General features: G+C 38.1%; 1 protein-coding gene across 2 annotated transcripts in view; it reads left to right on the plus strand.

Annotated features, from left to right (window-relative positions):
• Positions 1 to 22500, plus strand: part of LOC143738880 (A disintegrin and metalloproteinase with thrombospondin motifs 20) — a 133143-nt gene that overhangs the window by 27284 nt on the left and 83359 nt on the right. For both annotated transcript variants that reach the window (XM_077230953.1, XM_077230952.1), the window contains exons 5-11: positions 1871 to 1954; positions 3023 to 3147; positions 3307 to 3347; positions 4649 to 4754; positions 7511 to 7657; positions 12636 to 12777; positions 14046 to 14147. In XM_077230953.1, the coding sequence (XP_077087068.1) occupies positions 1919 to 1954; positions 3023 to 3147; positions 3307 to 3347; positions 4649 to 4754; positions 7511 to 7657; positions 12636 to 12777; positions 14046 to 14147 (699 nt within the window). In that variant the 5' untranslated portion in view covers positions 1871 to 1918. The remainder of the gene's footprint in view (positions 1 to 1870; positions 1955 to 3022; positions 3148 to 3306; positions 3348 to 4648; positions 4755 to 7510; positions 7658 to 12635; positions 12778 to 14045; positions 14148 to 22500) is intronic.

The following is a 22500-nucleotide window of genomic DNA, read 5'->3' on the forward strand; positions in this document are numbered from 1 at the left end:
AAAAGTACTTATTACTCCTCCATCTGCGTGACATCATTAACCAATGTGGTTGAACGACCACTTTATGACGATACGGTTTCGGGAAACAGTCGTGACTCGCTAGTGTATTTCTCCAGCGGTGTAACGTACTGTGATAGTGAAGCCGCGAGTTACGGTGTTGTTCGGTAAACACACTCCCCCTCCGGTGTAACCCTGAACATTGTATAAGCATTAGTTTCATGTGTCACTGAACGGAAGAGAGACTCTCGGGAGCGTAAACATCACATCCTTTTTATTTTTCCAGAGTCCTACACATAGAAATCGGTCTAGAGGCTTTCATAGACAACCTAGGAAGTCTCGTTTTTTTACTTTCGTTACAAGCTGCTCACACATTTGCAATAAAATGTGCTTCATACATGATAGTTCTTACATACAGCCCCTTTAAGATGTTGAAACATCCGACTCTACATAAACTCGACATGGTTTTGAGCTTCTCTAAAATGAGAATTATTCCTCAGATACAATGTCTGTAATTTATAGCACAACATCTAGCATTAATTCGATCTCAAACAAATTCATTAAAAGTAGTTATTACTCCTCCATCTGCGTGACATCATTAACCAATGTGGTTGTACGACCACTTTATGACAATATGGTTTCGGGAAACAGTCGTGACTCGCTAGTGGATTTCTCCAGCGGTGTAACGTACTGTGATAGTGACGCCGCGAGTTACAGTTACAGTGTTATACGGGAAACACACTCCTGATTGAGTCTTAGTGTTCTGATGATGTAATAGTGGTGTGGGCGTGCTCTCTCAGCCAATCAGAAGACTGCATTAGTGTGTCGACAGTGATTTACAGTGGAGATGTCTGTCTCTCTCTGTAATTGAAGCCGTGTGTCTGAGTTTCCCCTTCGGCTTCTTCTAAACGCAGTGTTTATGGTGAACTAATGACTTCCGGTGGGATCGCCTCAGTGTTACGACAGGATTTGAAGTTTTGCTAGAAGATTTAGAAGATCTAGAGCAGGACAGTCATTTGACTTTTGGCCAGGAAAACCCCTCAAACACAATTCATTAGATGCATTTCAATTTCTATTTATTTATAAAGCACAATTAAAAACAACTGCTGTTGAACAATGTGCTGTGCAAAATGAATTACCATTAAATAAAATACAGGCAAAGACACAAGTAAATAACACAGCACGGAAAGACAGAATTTATGAATTATAAGCCAGATCAAATAAAAAAGAGTTTAAGTTTGATTTAAATAGTTATTGTTGGTGCAGTTCTGATTTGAACAGGTAAACTTTTCCAAAGTCTCGGTGCGTATGTGGAAAATACCCCTGGACTTTAGTCTGGATTTAGGGACCACTAAGAGCCTCGCGTTGATAATAATAATAATAATAATAGATGTTATTTGTAACGCATTTCCATAGATGCACTGGTGGGATGCTCCTGGCGGATTGAATATAAGATTGATATATTCAATCTATTGATAGTCAATCAACAGGTCTGAGAGGTATTGGGGTGCTTAACCATGCAAATATTTAAAAACCAATAAAAGCACTTTAAAATCAATTCTGTGGCGAATGGGCAAGTGATGTAGAGACTGTAGAATATGCTCACGCTTACCAGCGCCTGGTAAAACTGACCCATCTGAAGGCACTTTAAAGAAGATTGACTAACCCAAATAGAGAAAGTTGCAATAGTCAAGCCTTGTGGTGATAAAAGCATGGATAACTCTTTCAAAATGATTAAAAGAGAAAACGGACTTTCGTAATTTATAGAAACTTGACTTCAAAGATGAAGGTCAACATCTGATGTGTCACTGTGGTTTATCAGTGTGTTTGGAAGAGCAGTGATTTATGGGTATTTTTGACTCTGTCGTTTCAGGTTGCTGCGATCTACAGAGACCCCAGTGTAGGAAACCTCATCAACATCATGATCGTCAAACTCATCGTCATACATAACGAACAGGTACATCAGAAAACATCCAGACGAATGCGATCTCTTTGAGTTCTCATAGACAGCAGTGAGATTAAATGGAGACTTTTGCTGAAGTCTTAGATGAGTCTCCAGAGAAAAAGACCCCAATAATTTCACACGTGTCTCAATAATAACCTCAATAATGTCTCAAACTGTGCTCAGATTTGCTCAGGACCCCAAAGTCTGCCATCAACACGCAGAGATCACAATATTACCTCAATAATCTCTCATCAAATGAGACCAGATTGATACTTAAGTAAAATAATGCATTAAGCGTCCCGAGACATAAACAAGCAACATGAGATCTCTTTAAGTTCTCAGTTGTTTCTCCAAGACAGCAGTGAGATTAAATGGAGACTTTTTCTAAAGTCTCCTGTGTCTTAGATGTGTCTCCAGAGAAAAAGCCCCAATAATCTCACGTGTCTCTTAGACAGTTTCAGAAGAGATCTCAATAATGTCTCAAACTTTGCTCAGATTTGCTCAAGACCCCAAAGTCTACCATCAAATGTCAGAGATCTCAAGATGATCTCAATAATCTCTCATCAAATGAGACAAGATTGATACTTAAGTGAAATAATGCATTAAGTGTCCTGAGACATAAACAAGCAACATGAGATCTCTTTAAGTTCTCAGTTGTTTCTCCAAGACAGCAGTGAGATTAAATGGAGACTTCTCCTAAAGTCTCCTGTGTCTTAGATGTGTCTACAGAGAAAAAGCCCCAATAATCTCACGTGTCTCTTCGACAGTTTCAGAAGAGATCTCAATAATGTCTCAAACTTTGCTCAGATTTGCTCAAGACCCCAAAGTCTGCCATCAAAACTCAGAGATCTCAAGATGATCTCAATAATCTCTCATCAAATGATCTGAGCGACTCGTTTATGTGTAAGTCTTGGGGAAACGTCTCAGACAAGGTTGATACAAACCTTTGGAAAAACAGGCTTGATACTTCAGTGAAATAACTGTGTCCTGAGACATAAATGAGCAACATCTGAGTCATTATCCTGCTCCGATCAGCTATAATATTTTGCTTTGTGATTTAAAGTGTGTTTTTTTCCTCAGGAAGGACCGAATATAAACTTCTACGCCACTGCGACACTTCATAACTTCTGCACGTGGCAACAAAGCCACAATGTTTTGGACGACAGTCACCCGGAGCATCATGACACGGCCCTTCTCATAACCAGGTGACCTTAACTTTACCTTTGACCTCTGACCTCATAACCTTTGCCTTCCTAAGTCACAGCTTTGATCATGTGATTTTCATCACGACGCAGTGGATTGAATCTGATTAAAGCATGAACACTTGTGTATTGTGTGGTGTCATGAGTGTGTTTGTTTCTCAGACAGGACATCTGTCGAGCAAAAGACAAGTGTGACACGTTAGGTAAGAGTTTTCTTTGTTTCATCACAACCTGTAATGTACAGCTGGGTAATGCTCGCAAAATGCTTTGAAAGGGCAAAAATAACATATTTCAGTGTAGTCCTGTAAAAGCACTTGTTTCACATTATTTGATTAGACTGCCACACATTTAAAAAATGTTTTGAAAATGCAAAATAACTATAAATTAATTAATTATCTTCTAGTCATTCGTTTCACACTAGTGTTTTAATCATTTTTTTTTTTTTTTCAAAAACTTGACTCATTATTTGGTCATAGTGTCAAATGTTTTTACAAAAACATTTTTGAAAATGTAAAATAACTATTTGTTTCATGAATTTAATATCTCTTAGTCCTGTTCGTCATGTGACAACAGCTCTTATCATACAGCATATTGCATATCTTTTCACGTATGTTTTAGTTTTCCATAATAGTAGGACACAGGACATTTTTATTAGAGTGTTCATTAGTGTCCCTGAGTCTGGTTCCTGTAGTGAAGTCTGGTTCCTGAAGCAGAACAGTGTGTCAGCTTGACTGGCTTGTCATCAGGTCGTCACTCAGGGCCAGCTGTGCTCATGAATGCACAGACCCGGGGACCCTGCAGGTGTTTAGGGCCCGTAATCTCATCCAAGCGTCCCAGCGATACTTCTACTGGGAAAGCGGTGGATACTGGATTCATGGATACGGATTCGTGGATTCATAGATACAATTCCACAAAATATTCAGTATTATGAATAAGGCCAGACAAGTAATTTGTTGAGGTAAATTTGTAAAATAAAACTACACGCCTGGACACATATAATTTCACACACGCATATCTATAGACTAAACACGTGATACACATGTGCACGCCGTCAGCGTTTCACAGATTCACGTTTTGACGCACAGATGATCACGCTTTTCAAAAATTATTCAACGCTTTCACCTTGATCCTGTTTCAAGGTTTGCGTTCTCGAGCTCAAACACTGATGTCGTGAAAGCGGCTGCTAAGTTAATAATTAATGATCTTTACAACGGAAGTGAATCAATCAAAACTAACTTTATCTGGACAATAACTTTATTCTAGATCTGCTGTAAAGCCTAAACAATCATTGTTACTGTAATCTCCTGTTATCACTGTAAATCTGCTTTAAACATCTATATTGTTAAAGCGCTGTATAAATGAAGGAGACTGGACTTTACTAATGTCACACTTCTCTGTGTGTGTGTGTGTGTGTGTGTGTGTGTGTGTGTGTGTGTGTGTGTGTGTGTGTGTGTGTGTGTGTGTGTGTGTGTGTGTGTGTGTGTGTGTGTGTGTGGACCTGAAGGTTTGGCGGAGCTGGGAACGATGTGCGACCCGTACCGGAGCTGCTCCATCAGCGAGGAGAACGGCCTGAGCTCTTCCTTCACCATCGCTCACGAGCTGGGTCACGTGTAAGTTCCTCTCACACACACACACACACTCACAGATCTCAGAGAGCGCAGTAAAGAGCCGAAGCTTTCATTACAGAGCGACTGACAGATGCTCTCTACACTGCATTAAATCACACTCTTCCTCAGTGTTTCTGTCTCGTTTTCTAGCACAAATATCCGAACATTCCTAAATCAAGACACATTTACTGGAGAAGAACAATGAGTGAAAATAATATCTGCCAGTGTAGAGAAAAAAAATCTCATTTCCCTTTGAATTAAGTTTATTTTTCTGACTGCATTGGCAGATATTTGTTCTTGTTTTAAGCACAAACTCACTTCATTTTGATGCATTTTTCAGAACTCAAGTCTTAATATCTTCAGTCGTTGTTCTTCTCCAGTAAATGTGTCTTGATTTAAGAATGTTTGGATATTTGTGTTGGAAAACAAGACAGAAGAGCATCCAGTGTGGATCCGTGTGTGTGTCGGAATGATAGTCATGCGGAGGGAATTCCATGCCGTGGGACGACGAGGTCAAACCGCCTCACAAACTCACTTTTCCATCAGCAAACGTCCAAAGGAAGCCCTTCACAGCACAATACAGTAACATCTATAATCTGCCCTCCAGATGAAGCATGTGTGCGCAAAATATTTTTCAAATAGGTCAATAAAACATATTATTGCAATACGTTTTATATTATTATTGCAGTCAGTTCGATGTGTTTCTCTTAGAAGGGAAGGTTCTGTAGAACCTCATAGGGTTCCGTCAGGTGCTTTATCTATAGAACCTTTCAGGTGGTTCCCATCATCCATTTAGTTTTAATTAATTAATTTAATTTTAATTTATTTTTAATATTTGTATTAAATTTTAGGAACTAAACAGCTCGTAAACATGCATTATCACTAGAAAAAAATTAAAACCCATTACACATAAAAAGTAATAGTCATTTAAGAAATTTTTTTCTCCTTACATAAAACTTTTTTTAGTATTTAGGGTTCTTTATAATTGAGTCAAGAACCCTAGAGTTCTATAACCTTTTCTGCATTTAGGGTTCTTTATAATTGAGTCAAGAACCCTAGAGTTCTTTAACCTTTTCTGCATTTAGGGTTCTTTATAATTGAGTCAAGAACCCTAGAGTTCTTTAACCTTTTCTACATTTAGGGTTCTTTATAATTGAGTCAAGAACCCTAGAGTTCTATAACCTTTTCTGCATTTAGGGTTCTTTATAATTGAGTCAAGAACACTAGAGTTCTATAACCTTTTCTGCATTTAGGGTTCTTTAAAATTGAGTCAAGAACCCTAGAGTTCTTTAACCTTTTCTGCATTTAGGGTTCTTTATAATTGAATGAAGAGTGAACATGTTTCTTTGCCATTTTTGTTAGTGTATGCACTGCAAAACATGTTATTCCTCCAGTTTTTTTTTCTGTCTTGTTTTCCAGCACAAATATCTAAATATTCCTATATCAAGACACATTTACTTTTTTTTTTGAGTTTATGCTTAAAACGAGAACAAATATCTGCTAATTGGCTCAGAGAAATAATCTCTAATAATAATCTAATAATCTCATAATAAAATGTTTTCTTTGGCATCTAATGGTGTCCACATAAGAAGTGTGATTCCGGTCTGGTGATGGTCGTATAAACGACACGGACAGACACAGTTTTCTGAGCGAGTCGAACTCTTTTGATCATCAGCACAGATGTTCTTGAAATGAAACCGATTCAGACAGAATAAAACATGAAATGTGTTTCGTGTGCATATGAAACCTCGCAGACGGAGTTTGAAGGATCTGCGTACACACAGCTGTTTCTGGACTCTGACATCACTGCATTTCTATTTCAGACGTCAGATTCATCTCAATACAGCTTTTATTTCAGGACTTTATTTTTGCTGGACTTTTCCTTTCTGCCATACAAAGAGGTTTTGTTTTTTTGTTGACAGTCACACACATCACGGCACTAACAGAAATACCACGGTACGAATATGGTTTTTTGGATATAAGAATTTTAGAAGATAAGAATTTTTGAGGCATAATTATTTATTTTTGTGTATGGTACACTGCAAAAATAAAAAAGAAATTAAAAAAGTTATGTTCTTTCTCAGTATTTTCGTCTTGTTTTCCAGCACAAATATCTAAATATTCTTAAATCCAGATACATTTACTGGAGAAGAACAATGACTGAAGATATTAATACTTGTGTACTGACAAAATCATCAACATTAAGTGAGTTTTTGCTTAAAACAAGAACTAATATCTGCCAACATTGTCACATATTTTTTATATATAAATCTTGTTTAATGAAAAATGAAGTGAGTTTGTGCTTAAAACAAGAACAAATATCTACCAATGGAGTATAAAAAAAAGGGAAAACAAAATTATTTTACTGAACCCATTGGCAGATATTTGTTCTTGTTTTAGGCACAAACTCACTTTGTATATATATATATATATATATTTCATACATGTTGCTTCTCCAGTAAATGCATCTTGATTTAAGAATTTTTAGATATGTGTAAACAAGACAAAAGACTGAGGAAGAACATCATATTTTGCAGACATGGTATTTATCCAGTACAGTCACAGTATCCTGGAAGTGCCTGAACTCAGTGCTGTGTGTGTGTGTGTGTGTGTGTGTGTGTGTGTGTGTGTGTGTGTGTGTGTGTGTGTGTGTGTGTGTGTGTGTGTGTGTGTGTGTGTGTGTGTGTGTGTGTGTGTGTGTGTGTGTGTGTGTGTGTGTGTGTGTGTGTGTGTGTGTGTGTGTGTGTGTGTGTGTCTAGGTTCAACATGCCTCATGACGACAGTCCGAAGTGCCGAGAGAACGGAGTAAAGCACCAGTTCCACGTCATGGCTCCGATCCTCAACTACGACACGAGCCCCTGGTCCTGGTCCAGTTGCAGCCGCAAACACGTCACAGATTTCCTGGAGTAGGTCACAGTTCATCTCTGATGGCTTTATATCAGTGACATCCCAGTTTTACTGGAAGTGCATTCCTTTAAGTCTTAAAACGTCATTTGGTTCTGATCTGGGTTTGGTTGGAGATGTTTTTTTAGATGATATTACTTGGTTATTTTAGTATTATTTATATACTTATAAATAATTATGATAATTTTAGTTTATGATTTAGTAATTTTGTTAGGAGCTTTTTTGTCAGTTTTATTAGTTAAATTTCTAAAAATTCAGAAATTTTTGAAATTCCAATTTCACAGAATTTTCTGTTTAAAGTCTGTTTTTAAACATTTGGCGGAAGGGAATTCCAGAAAAAATCTGATTAAGTTGGCATCAGGTTTTAAATGGTTTCTAGCAGTCTTGTTCTACTATGACTGATTTATTGTTGTAGTTTTTCTTAATATTTTAAATTAGTTTGTACTTTTAAAGTTGCCAGTTTTTGTTTTTGTAATTTTGTAATTTTGTTTTATTTTTGTCATTTGTATTAGTTTTTTTGTCTATATAGTTTTTATTAAATTTTTTGTTTTAGTTTATTTAATTTTAGTTATTTTAGTAATTCTTAAAAAATTCTAAACTTAAACTAATCAAAAATTCAATTTACATTTTTAAGTCAATTCACATTTATTTGTATAGCGCTTTTCACAATACACATCATTTCAAAGCAGCTTTAGTGAAAGTGCATGAGTCCACATTATAATTTAGAATCATAGGTAAATGTCTAAGTTAAGTATTTCAGAAATGTTGTATCAAAAAACATATTAATTTAAACAATGTAACAATTTAATGCAAAAACAATGAGCTCATTGAAGCAATGAATTTGTTAACAAATGATTATGACATTTAGAAAAATGTAGAAAATTAAAAAAATTGCCTCAGCATCTACCTGAAATTATGTTTTTTTTACTTCAAGTAATGATTTTTCATGGCTTTAGTTAGCGATAATAACTGGTTTCTAGTTGATTGGAGATTAGCTGGTTTAGGTGAGTCTGAATCAGCTGGGCAGCGTTAGACTAGCTTGGTTAAACTTTATCTGGTTAAGCTTTATCTGGTTAAGCTTTATCTGGTTAAGCTTTATCTGGTTAAGCTTTATCTGGTTAAACTTTATCTGGTTAAACTTTATCTGGTTAAACTTTATCTGGTTAAACTTTATCTGGTTAAACTTTATCTGGTTAAGCTTTATCTGGTTAAACTTTATCTGGTTAAGCTTTATCTGGTTAAGCTTTATCTGGTTAAACTTTATCTGGTTAAACTTTATCTGGTTAAACTTTATCTGGTTAAGCTTTATCTGGTTAAACTTTATCTGGTTAAACTTTATCTGGTTAAGTTTTATCTGGTTAAGCATGTCCCAGAACACAGCTGTTTTCCCAGCAGGCCGTCATCAGTTTAAGTGCCTGAGTGCTAATATCAGATGTCAGCGTTGTGTTTTTAAAGTTAAAATGACCTTTGAGCAAATCCTCAACAGGTCACGCTCTTTAGAGCTCAAAATTGCTCTTCTTGTCTCACTCTCGTCTGCTTTCTCTCGAGGTGCCGGACAAACAGGCCTTTAGTGGCCGGCGTTCTTGGCCCTCGGCAACCGTAACCCGGGGCAACAGCTCATTGAGGCCGCTTCCCTTTCAGACAGGAAGTGTCAGATATAATTAGATTTTCCCGAGACTCGACGCTTTGATCTTCTTGCCGCACCAGTGACTCTGTCGGTGAGAGGCCTGTTGATCAGGGTTAGGATCATGGATGACCAGCGCACGGGCTCTTGTTTTCCAGAACAAATATCTAAACATTCTTAAATCAAGATACATTTAATGGAGAAGAAGCAATATGAGTGAGGATATAAGTCTTGCATACTGAAAAATTAGTTTATGCTTAAAACAAGAACAAATATCTGCCAGTGGGGTCAGAAAAATAAACTTAATTCGAAAGGGAAAACTCCATTGGCAGATATTTGTTCTTGTTTTAAGCACAAACTCACTTCATTTTAATGCATTTCTCAGAAAACAAGACTTAATATCTTCAGTCATTTTGCTTCTTCTCCAGTAAATGTATCTTGATTTAAGAATGTTTTGATATTTGTGCTGGAAAACGAGACAGAAACACTGAGGAAGAGCATCATGTTTTTTCAGTGTAGTATTTATCATCAAATGGCAATGGTTTGTCAAGCTACAGCTGCATTGTAAAGCATATTATGTTGCGCAGGTACTGCTTGTTTATTCCAATCGTTTAATGACTTCTCAGAATCCCAAGGCAGTTTAGGTTAGCGTGTTTGATTATTAACTCAGTGTACTCAACTGTTAAGTTACTATACAACAAAAAACAGTGGAGAATTGTCTCATGCAATAATCGATTTGTTACTGGAAAAGCTGTGATTTTTAAAACAAAAACAAACTACATTTACTGAAATGTGCAGTTGATTTAGTAGCATAAAAGCTTTTTTGCACACTCTAAATGTTGGCAAGTTCTATTATTTTCCACGGCATGATCTACAATACAGCGCCAACTTGAGACATTTCTCTTACATTAAAGCTCAATTAGCTCAGATGTTCATTGAGCCTTTTAGAAGCAGCTGTTGAATGTCTGAGAAATGAGGAACGTCTCGTTCTGTTCTTGCTGTTCAAGGACGAATCAACCATTACCGGCTTGATTCTCATGCTAAAACTCACAATATATCAAGTCCCTCTGGATCTTGACCAAAACATCACTTTACCAATGAAAATGAAGCCGGTTGACCGTCGGTAACTCTTGCTCGCTCAAACATGCTTCACAGAACGTCTCAGAGAAGTTAAATGTGTTGATGAAGTGGTGAAAATGTATGGATATTATTCTTATGTATGTTAGAATGACGTTTGGACATTGAAAAGCCTGTAATCTGTCAACTGAACTGAGAAAATGGTGTCAGATGGTACTAATACCAGGGTACTGAATGATTACTGTATTTATGTACCATGATATTTACTTGTTTCTCCAAGGTACCATGGTACATGTCCAAAAAACCTTCAGTAATAATAACTGTGAGTCATTTTCCTTAATAAACTCACTTTACCAACCCGCCCTAATGATCTCCAGGTGTGGACTTCATGCCTTTGCCAGAAGGGTGCAGCCTGACCTGAACTCAGAGAAACCTGCTCACTGATCAACCACAACATTTGATGAGCCCAAATGTTCTTATGGCACTTTTTCAAGAAAGTAACATTTTTTTTGCAATGCAGTTCCTTGGAGTACCACAATAAATACAATGGTTTATAAATAAACCTTTCCTAAAGGGATTAATCCTCTAAAAATTACAATTCCTTCATCATTTACTCACCCTTATATTGACTTTCTTTTTGTTTGTGGAACACAAAAATAAGATATTTTTAGTCTTTTTGTCTAGATAATAAAATCCAAAATCTTTTGGTCCCCCAACGTTCTTTAAAATATCTTCTTTTGCATTCACAACTATTGTTTTAGGGTGAACTGTCTTTTTAACTCTTGTGTTAGGATGCAAATTGTTCAGTATTCATTGTTTGCAGTTCTAATCATGTGAAAGAACCTGAATTCACACACTCACACTCACTTGAGCGTAGCTGAGAGATACTTAGAGATCTGATGGTCTCAGTTTACTGTAATCTTATCGCTCTTTAAGAGCTTTGCACTAACATACTCCTGTGAAAGGTTTTTGTCAGCTTCAGTCTTGCTGATTTTATGAACAAACTCATAACTGGTGATGACGAGGTGCGGAGAGATGACAGCCTACACCGCTTCTCTGCGCTGTCATCGTAACTCTGATGGATAAATGAGTCCCACAAAAGGACACATGCCCCTCGAGTAGTGTTCGTTTTTCCCCTCATAAAGACAAAGGTTTCTTGTAGGTTGTTCAGAGGTTGACCGAGGTAATGAGAGGACAGAATCAACTGACACAGGTGTTTAGTCTCAAAGCCAAGGACAAATTGAACCAGCAACATCAAGAACTCACGTAATTGCATCGCATGGCTATTCTGAGCTTCAGTTTCCGTTCTCCCTTGCAGAAAGGTGAGCATGCGGAAGGCAAATGGAGAAAGGACTTTGTCAAGACGTTTGTTTTGTTCCCTCTCTGGTGCCGACGGCTGAAAGAGCCATTCAGAGATGTTAAGCCCAACAATTCAATGAGCTTCAATGTACAGCTGCTCTTTTGTATCTCTTTTATGTGTTTCAAAGGAAGGGTGTGGTGGGACATATATGTCATGAAGTAGCCGGAGCTGAAGGTGTGTTGGACTGATGTGCTGAAATGTTGTTTTTGGCACCGTTGTGTTGATTCTTGGAGACCCACCATTGTTAGAAAACACCGTCTTTTTCCCCATTGAAATGGGGCCTTTGTGTTGTCTAACTAAGTCCATTCAATCAGTTATCAGCAGGTAACAAAGCAGACCACCCACCGCTGCCATCCTCTACACTTGGCCTTCAGATGCCTGGTGAAAACAGAAAGACTGCATTCATATTATCCATTGACAACTGATGCAAAATAACAACAAATCCCAGCAAGCAATAGCCGTCATTTCACTGTCTAGGTTAACTATAGACCCGATACAGTCCGGCTATGAGTAACACACTTCTAGCCAAAATAACCTTGAATTTGGTTACATGTGTCATTTTTGCCCAAATAACTTGCGAGATGTATGAAATTCCATCATCTAAGCAAAGTCAACAGTGATTACAAGGTGTTTGGCATGTTTCATGACTTTGACATGTTATATACGTTAATGACTAGTCTATTCTTGGGCTATGGTTAGACGTCTATTAAATTTTCACTGACAGCCCAAATTTCGTCTTGTTTTAGTCTAGACGTCAGGGCTGTGTTTGGACGGCTATTAGACATCTTTTAAATGCAAAATTGCTTGCTGGGATGCTTCATGATAGTACTTACTGCAGGCTTCTGAGGGCAGAAACCAGGATGAAAAAAGCTATCACCTGATTAAATGGGTTGATATCTGTCTGTTTTCTTCTTCTCAGCACCGGTTATGGTGAATGTCTCCTGGACGAGCCCTCAGGCCGGACGTATAACCTTCCCAACCAGCTGCCAGGTCAACTCTACAACGCCAACCGGCAGTGTGAACTCATGTTCGGTCCCGGCTACCAAGTCTGTCCGTTCATGGTACGACATCTAAATATACTTCGACAATGGATTCCAAATGTATCAGTATCATCTTAACTTAGTGACCATCCTGTTAGCGAGAGATCCTGAAACAGCGTTCCTTTGGTCGTCGGTCTGTCATTCTTTTGGGAGGCTGTTTAGTCATTTAACGACCAGAGAGACTGTTTTTAGGGAACCCAACTCCTCTTAAGTTGTTCTGTTGTTCATCATTTCTTCTGGTCATTGGGTTCTTGTAGTCTCATAGCTCATATAACTAGCCATCTGAATCCATTGTCCATACTAGTGACTCAACTGTATTTAGCTTTGTACCCAAGTCAAGGGAACTTACTGGTACTTGGAAAGGGTTAGATTTACCAATATTCAAGTCATTATTTCTTCAGTTCTTCGTTTGTTTAATTCTTTTTCCTTGTCATTGGGTTCTTGTAGTCTCAAAGCTAAATTAACTAACCATCTGAATCCATTGTCCATACTAGTGACCCAACTGTAGTTAGCTTTGTACCCAAGTCAAGGGAACTTACAGGTACTTGGGACAGGTTCGATTTAATAATATTCAAGTCATTATTTCTTCCCATTATTTTTACCCTAGTCATTGGATTCTTGTTGTCTCACAGCTGAATGAACTAACCATCTGAATCCATACTAGTGACCCAACTGTATTTAGGTTTCTACCTGAGTAAAGGGAAGTCTAAGGTACTTGAGAAGGGTTAGTGTAACAATGTTCAAGTTCAGGGAAGAAAAAGGGTGGGAACTGGTAAAAGTTCAAAGTAAAACTTTAATCACAAAATAAACAAACAACAAAACGAATGTAAAGTGGCAGCCCGTCATGGACGTCTGCTGCATATAAAAATAATAAAACACAACATGAACGTCCCAGGCCTGGTCCTTTACTGCCGTCACTCCTCTTTTTATCCTTTCTGAGCTCATCCGTGGGACTAGAGTCCGGTGTGGCGCTCATTAGCACTTCTGCATCCTACAGTTAGAATTACTATTGTTCAAGTCTTTATCTTTGCGGTTTCTGTCAGGACCGGTATCGTCAATTATATATGAATAAAATGATAGGCGTTGTATTCCTATAAGTAGACGTGGATCAGCTGAGAGTCAGCAGACGCGAGCTTGACCATCGTGACCTGCCAGAACTGACGCTACACTTGGTTTTCCAGTTGTTCATTATTTCTTCTGGTCAATGGGTACTTGGGAAGGGTTTGATTTTCCATTGTTCGAGTCATTGTTTCTCCAGTTCTGACTGAAGTGACTCTTGCCGATTGCAGAAACAGTGCAAGCGTCTCTGGTGCACCAGTGCGGAGGGCGATGTCGGATGTCGTACGCAACACATGCCTCTCGCTGATGGGACCGAATGTGGCTATGGCATGGTAAGACACTTTCCCTATGCTTTCATCCCTGTGTTTTTGTTTGGTGGTCAGTCGTGTGTTAAACTGAAATGTCAAAGCTGATGAGGATGGTAATGTGAGCTTGCTTAGCTGGTTTACTTCGAGAACTCATTCTTGCCTGTGACATAGCAGCCTAAACACTGAGTCAGATTAATTTAGGGGTATTTGTTTAATCCCTTGTCTAACAAACTGGAACGACAAGAGCTACAAGATAATCTGTGAAAGAAAATCAGTTGGCAGGATAAAGTGGGTGTACATAAACTGGAGAGTCTGTCCTGTAGGTATCGTGATCTAAGCTTGTTTTCTCTCACCTCTCGAATGCAATGCTAATTAGCCACATTTAGTTCATTGCTGCTGGATCTTTGAGAGCTGAGAACTGAGGTGAAGTATCAAGCCTTTGAAACCAAACGCCACCCGCAGCTCACCTTGTTGTGAACCCGTGACCCCCAAACCTCTTTACGATGTGGGTGAGTGGGTCACTGGTCAGAGGAGTTTTAGAGTAACACAAAATACACTACATTCAGAGAAGAGAGCTGCAGAAGGAGGGGGTCCGTTTTGACTTCGTTTTAACCCTTTAACTGCTGGAAAAAATACTGGAACAAGCCTTTCTGAGTGAATCAAATGTTAACTGAGGTAGGCAGTATCTTAATCCAACCAAAACAACCTCAATCAGGCTAGTGGATGGGAAAGCTGAAACCATTCTCGTTCTCATTAACCGTGGGACTGCCGTGCAGTACGTGAAGCCCCGTGGAGGACGGAGAGCAAGGAGCGTTTGTTCGTTGTTCTCACTGTCGTCTGATTAAAGCCACAATGGCATGAAAGAGTTCGTGTCAGTGTTAAACTTATAATCACTCGTTAGCAAAACAGACCTCCCATGTTGACTAGTGCTTTAATCATATCTATTAATGCTCATGTGTTCTGGTGACTGTAATGTTTTATAAAAGCAGTGTTAGCTCAAACTAACATCCCTACACTAACAACATGAAAAGATTTATGTGAAAAGGTTCATTTGGGGAGGAATTTGAGGTTCTCAACCAGTTTCTCTTCAGGATCCAGATTTTACATTAGATGTCAATTCAAAATCAGAGCCAAACTTGCATATCATACAAAAGTAAACAATAATGCTATTTTTGTCTAATAATCAGTTTGACTCGTGTTGATACAGAACATTCAAACACTTTCATGGCAGGCTTTTCATTGTTGTTTATATTTTATTACCTCATTTTATATATTTTATTACCATTAAAATAATATATAAATAATATATATATATATATATATTAAATGATATGTTATTAATGTTTTCATGTAAATAAAACGTTTACTTTGAGCGTTTGATTTGTTTATGCCTCTTGAATTACGCTGGTTTTATACTCTTGGCTACCAATACTAATATCAATACCAATAATAATATCCTCATTTCATCTTATAGTTAATGCCATCTGGGTCACATTTTCTGTTACTTTATATTTATTCATGGTCAACCAGTGCATGTTCACATCTGTTTAATTTGATAAGCTTCTACCAAGTGACAGAAGAATTTGAGCCGAACTACTGATCAGATGCATGGCTTTTCAACCGAAAAGAAAGGAAGTGATTCTTACTGCGTTTTTTATGTACAGTGCTGTCCGAGTTCTTATATTATATAATTTGCTGATTGCGAACTGAATCACGACCCACCAGTTTAGGAGTGTTGTTATATATCATGCCAAGCGGAATAGTTACTGCGTGACTCTTTACAAAAACAGGGACACAAAGGGTCTTTTTTCTCGGGCTCCTACCCCTCGTGGCCCCTGCACCTTTGTTTGTGGTGCTGAGTGCCTGGTGTCACCTCCTCATGGGGCCGTTTGAAGTGGCAGAAGTTGAAAGAAAAGTGCCTCTCTGTCTCGGCTCACCTGCCTGTCTCCAGCTCTTTAATGTGGGAAGGTCCTCACGAAGGCTTGATCAAAATATCTTTCTCTGTCTCTCTTCTCTCTAATTTTTCTCCAAACATTGGCCGTTTGATCCTGTTTACGCTGGTAAATGGACCACTATGTACATAAATGGTACTCGTGAAATGCATGGGTACCACCAGAGACGCAGAAGTGCGATGTGATGGACCCATAATTGCTTTGATTCTTTGTGGTCCCCTAAACTTTCCCCCTCGTCCCTCGGCCTCTCTCTCTGTCCTTGATTCCCTCCCCTACAGTTTCCCTCTCGTTCATCCTCTGTCTCGCAGGGCACTGGAGTGAGTAATGTGGTCACATGACCCCAGCGGCCTGTCTGTCATCCGGCTCAGTGAGCCCTGTGCTAACGAGGGCGTCCCATCACTTGCCATCTATAAATACCAACACCTCCCTCCCTCCCTTCGCAGTGAGAGAGCACAGGCTTGGGCTGCAGTCAATCCGGCTCCTGTCATCTCCAGGGAGAGCGGCCTGCTATCCAGAAGCTGCTTTGAAGAGCCCAGCCCGCATGAATACATGCTCCCGGGAGGGTTTCTAAAGCACAAGAACTGGGGGGGGGGGGTTGAAGACCCTGTTGAGAAGACCACCAACATGGTTTTGTGTTTAGATCCTGGCATCCCAATCAGGCTTCTTAACTTGCTTTACGAGCTAAACTCAAACTTGGTCTTTAAGTGAATTGTCTTAAGGGGAACTGTATGTAAAGTATGCAGGAAGCTGGTGTTAAAACGTAAACTAGCTGGTTAATGGAGTCTGTTTATAGGCACAGTAAATATGCTTGTAAATTAAGTGCTCGTATTTGCGCTGATTATTATCAGCTCAGTGTATATAACCTGTCCTCGTATCAGGCAGTTAAAGAAAAAGACTGTCTTGTAAACATCAGGTTGTCTCATTTATAAAACGGTGCATAGGATTCTTACTAAAAATGTATGTGTCCGCCCAAAGGCCAAAAAATATTCAAAACCGTTCGTACGCCAGAACCTGCGCAGAATTCCCTTTATAAATCCCAGTCAGTGCAAGATTGTGTGTACAGGCGTCTCCTACTCGAAATAACCATATATGAGCTTACGACGCCTAATTTTACTATGCACATCCTCATATCATTTGCATATGCATATTCATCAACGTGATACTATGTTTAATGGTACAAGACATTAAGAAAATATGAGATCTGGATGTGCCGTCACATTACATTGCTAAAAAGCATTCAGTAGCCAATCCTTGCCTTGTTTCTGAATGAATAAATCAAAATATTATAAAATTCTTTTCAGAGAAAGTTTTTCTTTATCTTTTCCACTGGCCAAACAGTATTTTTAATTGCTTCATATTTTTAATAGAAACAGATAGGCCTTATTGTGCATTATTGATCATTATTTGCATGAAAATATTTACTCAGACCATGAGTTCTGCTATTATAATACGCTAAGCAAACATTAAAACACAGCATGCAACAAGAAAAGTGTTCAAAAGCAGCACATACACTACAAATATTTCTATTTATTAGAATATAAAAATATTTTTTTCTTCTCGGTAATGATTTCATGTAATTTAAGTGCTTAACTCCATTAATGAGAAGGGCATTTTTAATCTAAATGATTCAGATCAGATGTAAAACATACTTTAAATCGTTCTTTTATTTATTTAAACTGTTTTTGTGAACATGCACTGTATTTATGATCAGGACTCATAATGAATATTAAAGTGGTTTTCCTTCATCTGCCGTCAGTCCCTCAGATCACCATCAGTGTTGCCTAAATGTGTGTACGCATGGCTCAGAGTTTACTCACAGTTGCGCACTTTCTCCCGTCAAGTTTGTTTTTTTATGAATCACAACTTATGCGAAGTAGCGTACGCCTCTTTCAGGGCCTGTTTTGTGCGACGCAACAGTTATAAATGAGGTCCTAGGCGTTGGAGAATTTGCTTTAGATCCCGAGTTCCCAATAAGTTAGGGATAACTTACATCCAGCCGGTTGTTATCTCAGAATAAACCCGACAGGGTGATCAGGATCAGGTCTTCATCAGCCTGAAGGGGGTTTATTCTGAGATCACACACACACACACACACACACACACACACACACACACACACACACACACACACACACACAAACACACACACACACACACACACACACACACACACACACACACACACACACACACACACACACACACACACACACACACACACACATCTGAAGGGGGTTTATTCTGAGATCACACACACACAAACACACACACACACACACACACACACACACACACACACACACACACACACAGACACACGCACACACACCTGAAGGGGGTTTATTCTGAGATCACACACACACACACACACACACACACACACACACACACACACACACACCTGAAGGGAGTTTATTCTGAGATAACAACCGGCTAGATGTACATTATTATGCTTTTTACATGGATATTTGCCAAATAAGTACATAATGAGACACGAAATATTGAGCCTGTGTTTCTGTTTTCAGTGGTTGTTATCTGGGAATAACATACCGCTGGATGGCACGATTGACCAATCAGAATCAAGTATTCCACAGAGCCGTGTAATAAGGCTTTTTAACTTGCTTAACTAACAAACCTCAAACTTGGTTTTTAATTGAATTGTCTAAACTGATATTTTCAGCAGAGAGGAACTGCAGGGAAAGTTAGCAGCATGGCGACTATGCATTCAAATGTGAGCTAGCTGGTTTATTGGTGCAGAATGGAAGTATCCCCATAAAGACGCTTGAGAATGTAAAAGTCAAATCATAATTGTGCTTGTATTCGGTTCCTCTTCTAATAAGTTTTGTGTACAATAGACACTATTGTGTGTGTAACCGGCCTCGGCTCAGCTCAACCTTCAACCTGTCCCCGTCTCGGCAGTTAGAGAAAGAGACTGAAGTCTTGTAAACGTCTGGCGTTTGGAGAGTTTGTTGGCCGCGGTTCTTCGGGTTGGCTGGTGTTCCTGGCAGCTCGTTCTGGGATCGTTCCTCCTCCGTGTGGATCACTTGTCACTTCTCCTGCTAATCTGCACGTGTTTCCAGTGAGACGTTCAGTAATGGCGGCCCAGGATCTGATTATCATCATTGAGTTGTTGTCGCGGTTGCCAAGTAATCGAGGTAAAGGTGCGATCGTGCTGATTGTCGCTTGTCGAATGGCTTGCGTATTTTGTTTCACATTTATTGAACTAGGCAAGTCGATTAAGAACGTGTTAGTGAAGTGTTGTAGTGAAATCTAGGAAACTCCTTCTATGAATTAATAATGAATTATAGCTCCATTTAAACTTATTCATTAGTAAGCATTACTATTTTATAAATATATTTATAAAGACGTATTAAGACCTATACTGCATTATAAGAACAGCTATAGTTACATTTATATTATTTTTTATAAGTCATACATTTAATTTTTCAATGCGCATGCTCATAATCCATTAAACACTGATTTATAAGTATTAATTAGTCAGTTATATGGTTTGATGAATGTATTTATAAAGATGCAGCCTGCATTGCTATAATGTTATTTTATTATAGATACAATTACTTTTTAGTAATTCAAATTATTTCTGTTGTGTTCTTATAAATACTTATTGTGTGATAATACAGTTATTATCCTCTATAAATGCATCATTGATGGCTTTAAGTAAAGTGAAAATATAGGATGCAATTTTCCTAAAAAAAATGATAAGAAATAATGAATATGTGCTCATTATACATTTTAAATTGTTTATTTGTAATGCAATTAATGAATAATAATTCCTGTAATAAAATAATGAAAATAAAAACAGAAATCATTAATACAAACAGTTAAAGATTTTTTTATTTTTTAAGATACATACTAGCAAAACACTGCAACAATATTGACCATTCATGACCTCTAATGCAAACATTAGCCATTAAAGACATAATTGATAACTAATTGGTACAGAGAACAACTACTTTTATATTTGATCATTTATAAAGTCAGTGTATAATAAATTATGAGCATGCACATTATAAAAGCAAATGCATGACTTTTAAGTAATTATAAAAATAATATAAATGTAACTACTGTTCTTATAATGCAGTATAGGTATTAATGAGTCTTTATAAATATATTTATAAATAAGTAATACTTATAAATAATCATAAATGGGGTTATAATTCATTATAAGCATGGGCTTCATAGAAAGAGTTCCTGAAAGCTAATGGTTTGGCTCCAGATGTGTTTGGTAGTGCTTCAGAAAGACAGAGATGATAGAAGTTATAGTTTAGAAGTGTTTATTAAAAACTAAAAAGCAGATATGAAAGGTGGATGTGTTGTTATCATATTTTGAAGGATTCTCTGAGGAAACCTTCTGAGAAGCCGTACAATCCTCAACATGTGGTTTGTGGTGTGACATCTGTGTGCTTCTACATGTTTTGAGGATAAAAGTGTGTTTTTTAGGTCGGTGGCGGTGTGTGTGTGTGTGTGTGTGTGTGTGTGTGTTCTGTGGGTTTGTTGTAGTCTGTCATTAAGATCTAAAGAGGTTTACTTTAGCAGATCAGCTGTTCAGTTCACATGTCACACTTTACATGTCTTTATCAACAGTGAAGGAACGCACATCATGCGCTGTTGTGTACTTCTAATGTCTTACATTTAACACTTATGAATCACTGTTTTTGAATTATCCTTAGACCGGAAGTATGCAAATGTCCTGTTCATCCTTCAGGTGTGTATTCAAGAGGGCGATAGACTTAGATTCATTAATATCTGACATTAAACAAGACATTATTCCATTAGCGGCTATAAACCTGTCAACAATTTAAACAATTTGATCTAACGTGCTTCACAAACTTCTCTTCAAAACTGTTGTTGTGTTGTGTTGTGTAATAGTTGCCCTGAAACAGAAACTGACCACAGAAGAAGAAGAATAATGATGATGTAGCGCCTCTTGTGGCGACACTGAGAAATCACTTCTGACACATTTTAAAAAAACTTGACTTGAAATCTAGAAATGTCTGCAATCACATTCTTGTATGATTCTGATGCATGATATTTCTGTCCATCCATCCATCCATCATTCTATCTATTCATTCATCCATCCATCCATCCATCTCTGTCTATCAATTCCATCCATTGTTCTGTCCTTCGTTCTATCCATCCATCATCCATCCATCAATCGTTCTGTCCTTTATTGCATCCATCTGTCCATCCATCATCCATAATCCATCATCCATAATCCATTATCCATCCATCCTTCCATCCATCTATCCATCCATAATTCATCATCCATCCATCTTTCTATCCATCCTTCATCCATAATCCTTCATCCATAATCCATCATCCATAATCCATTATCCATCCATCCTTCCATCCATCTATCCATCCATAATTCATCATCCATCCATCTTTCTATCCATCCTTCATCCATAATCCATTATCCATTATCCATTATCCATCCATCATCCATCCATCCTTCCATCCATCATCTATCCATCCTTCCATCCATCTATCCATCCATAATTCATCATCCATAATCCATAATCCATTATCCATTATCCATCCATCCATCCATCATCCATCCATCCTTCTATCCATGATCCATCCATCCATAATTCATCATCCATCCATCTATCTATCCATCCTTCATCCATAATCCATCATCCATAATCCATTATCCATTATCCATCCATCCATCCATCATCCATCCATCCTTCTATCCATGATCCATCCATCCATAATTCATCATCCATCCATCTTTCTATCCATCCTTCATCCATAATCCATTGTTCTATCCATATTTTGTTCTATCCTTCCATCAATTGTTCTGTCCTTTGTTCCATTCATCATCCATCCAATCAAATTCTACTTGTGCAAGAGAATATTTGGTGAGAAATGATGTAGTGCTGGGCTTTATTTTCTCCATGAAGATTAGTTTGGATCATGAATAGTGGGCTGTGAAATTGTGGCCAAGTAGGAACCAATAATTGGATTATATTAATATTAATTGTAGACGCGAAGAAAGTTGTTAAATTAAATCTACAATATGTACGATTTTTTAAATAAAATATCCAAAAATAACTTGCACAGTTTGATATATTTCCTGCAGCTGTGTACTTACAATATACTAAAAGTTCTCAAAGATTTTTAATTTCAGAGAAATTCCTATTTTAAATAATGGTTCGTCCATGTTCACTTGTCGCCTCTCAATGCCGTAATATCCGCGTTATCCCTGGTTTCCGCTCGCACTGCCATAGTAACCATGGCGGCAGACGTGGACAACTACGTTACGTCTTGTTGTTTCGTTCAAACATTATAGACCCTGGCCAGCAGACTTTGGGACAAAAGGAGATCTAAAGCGAGGATCAATCTCAGCGTGGCGTTTTCGAGATGCCGAGAGCTAGCGCCCGCGACTGACTTCGACTTCG

This window comes from Siphateles boraxobius, unplaced genomic scaffold (genome assembly GCF_051911475.1).
Source record: "Siphateles boraxobius isolate OS27281-9 unplaced genomic scaffold, OSU_SipBor_1 158, whole genome shotgun sequence".
Lineage (NCBI taxonomy): Eukaryota > Metazoa > Chordata > Actinopteri > Cypriniformes > Leuciscidae > Siphateles > Siphateles boraxobius.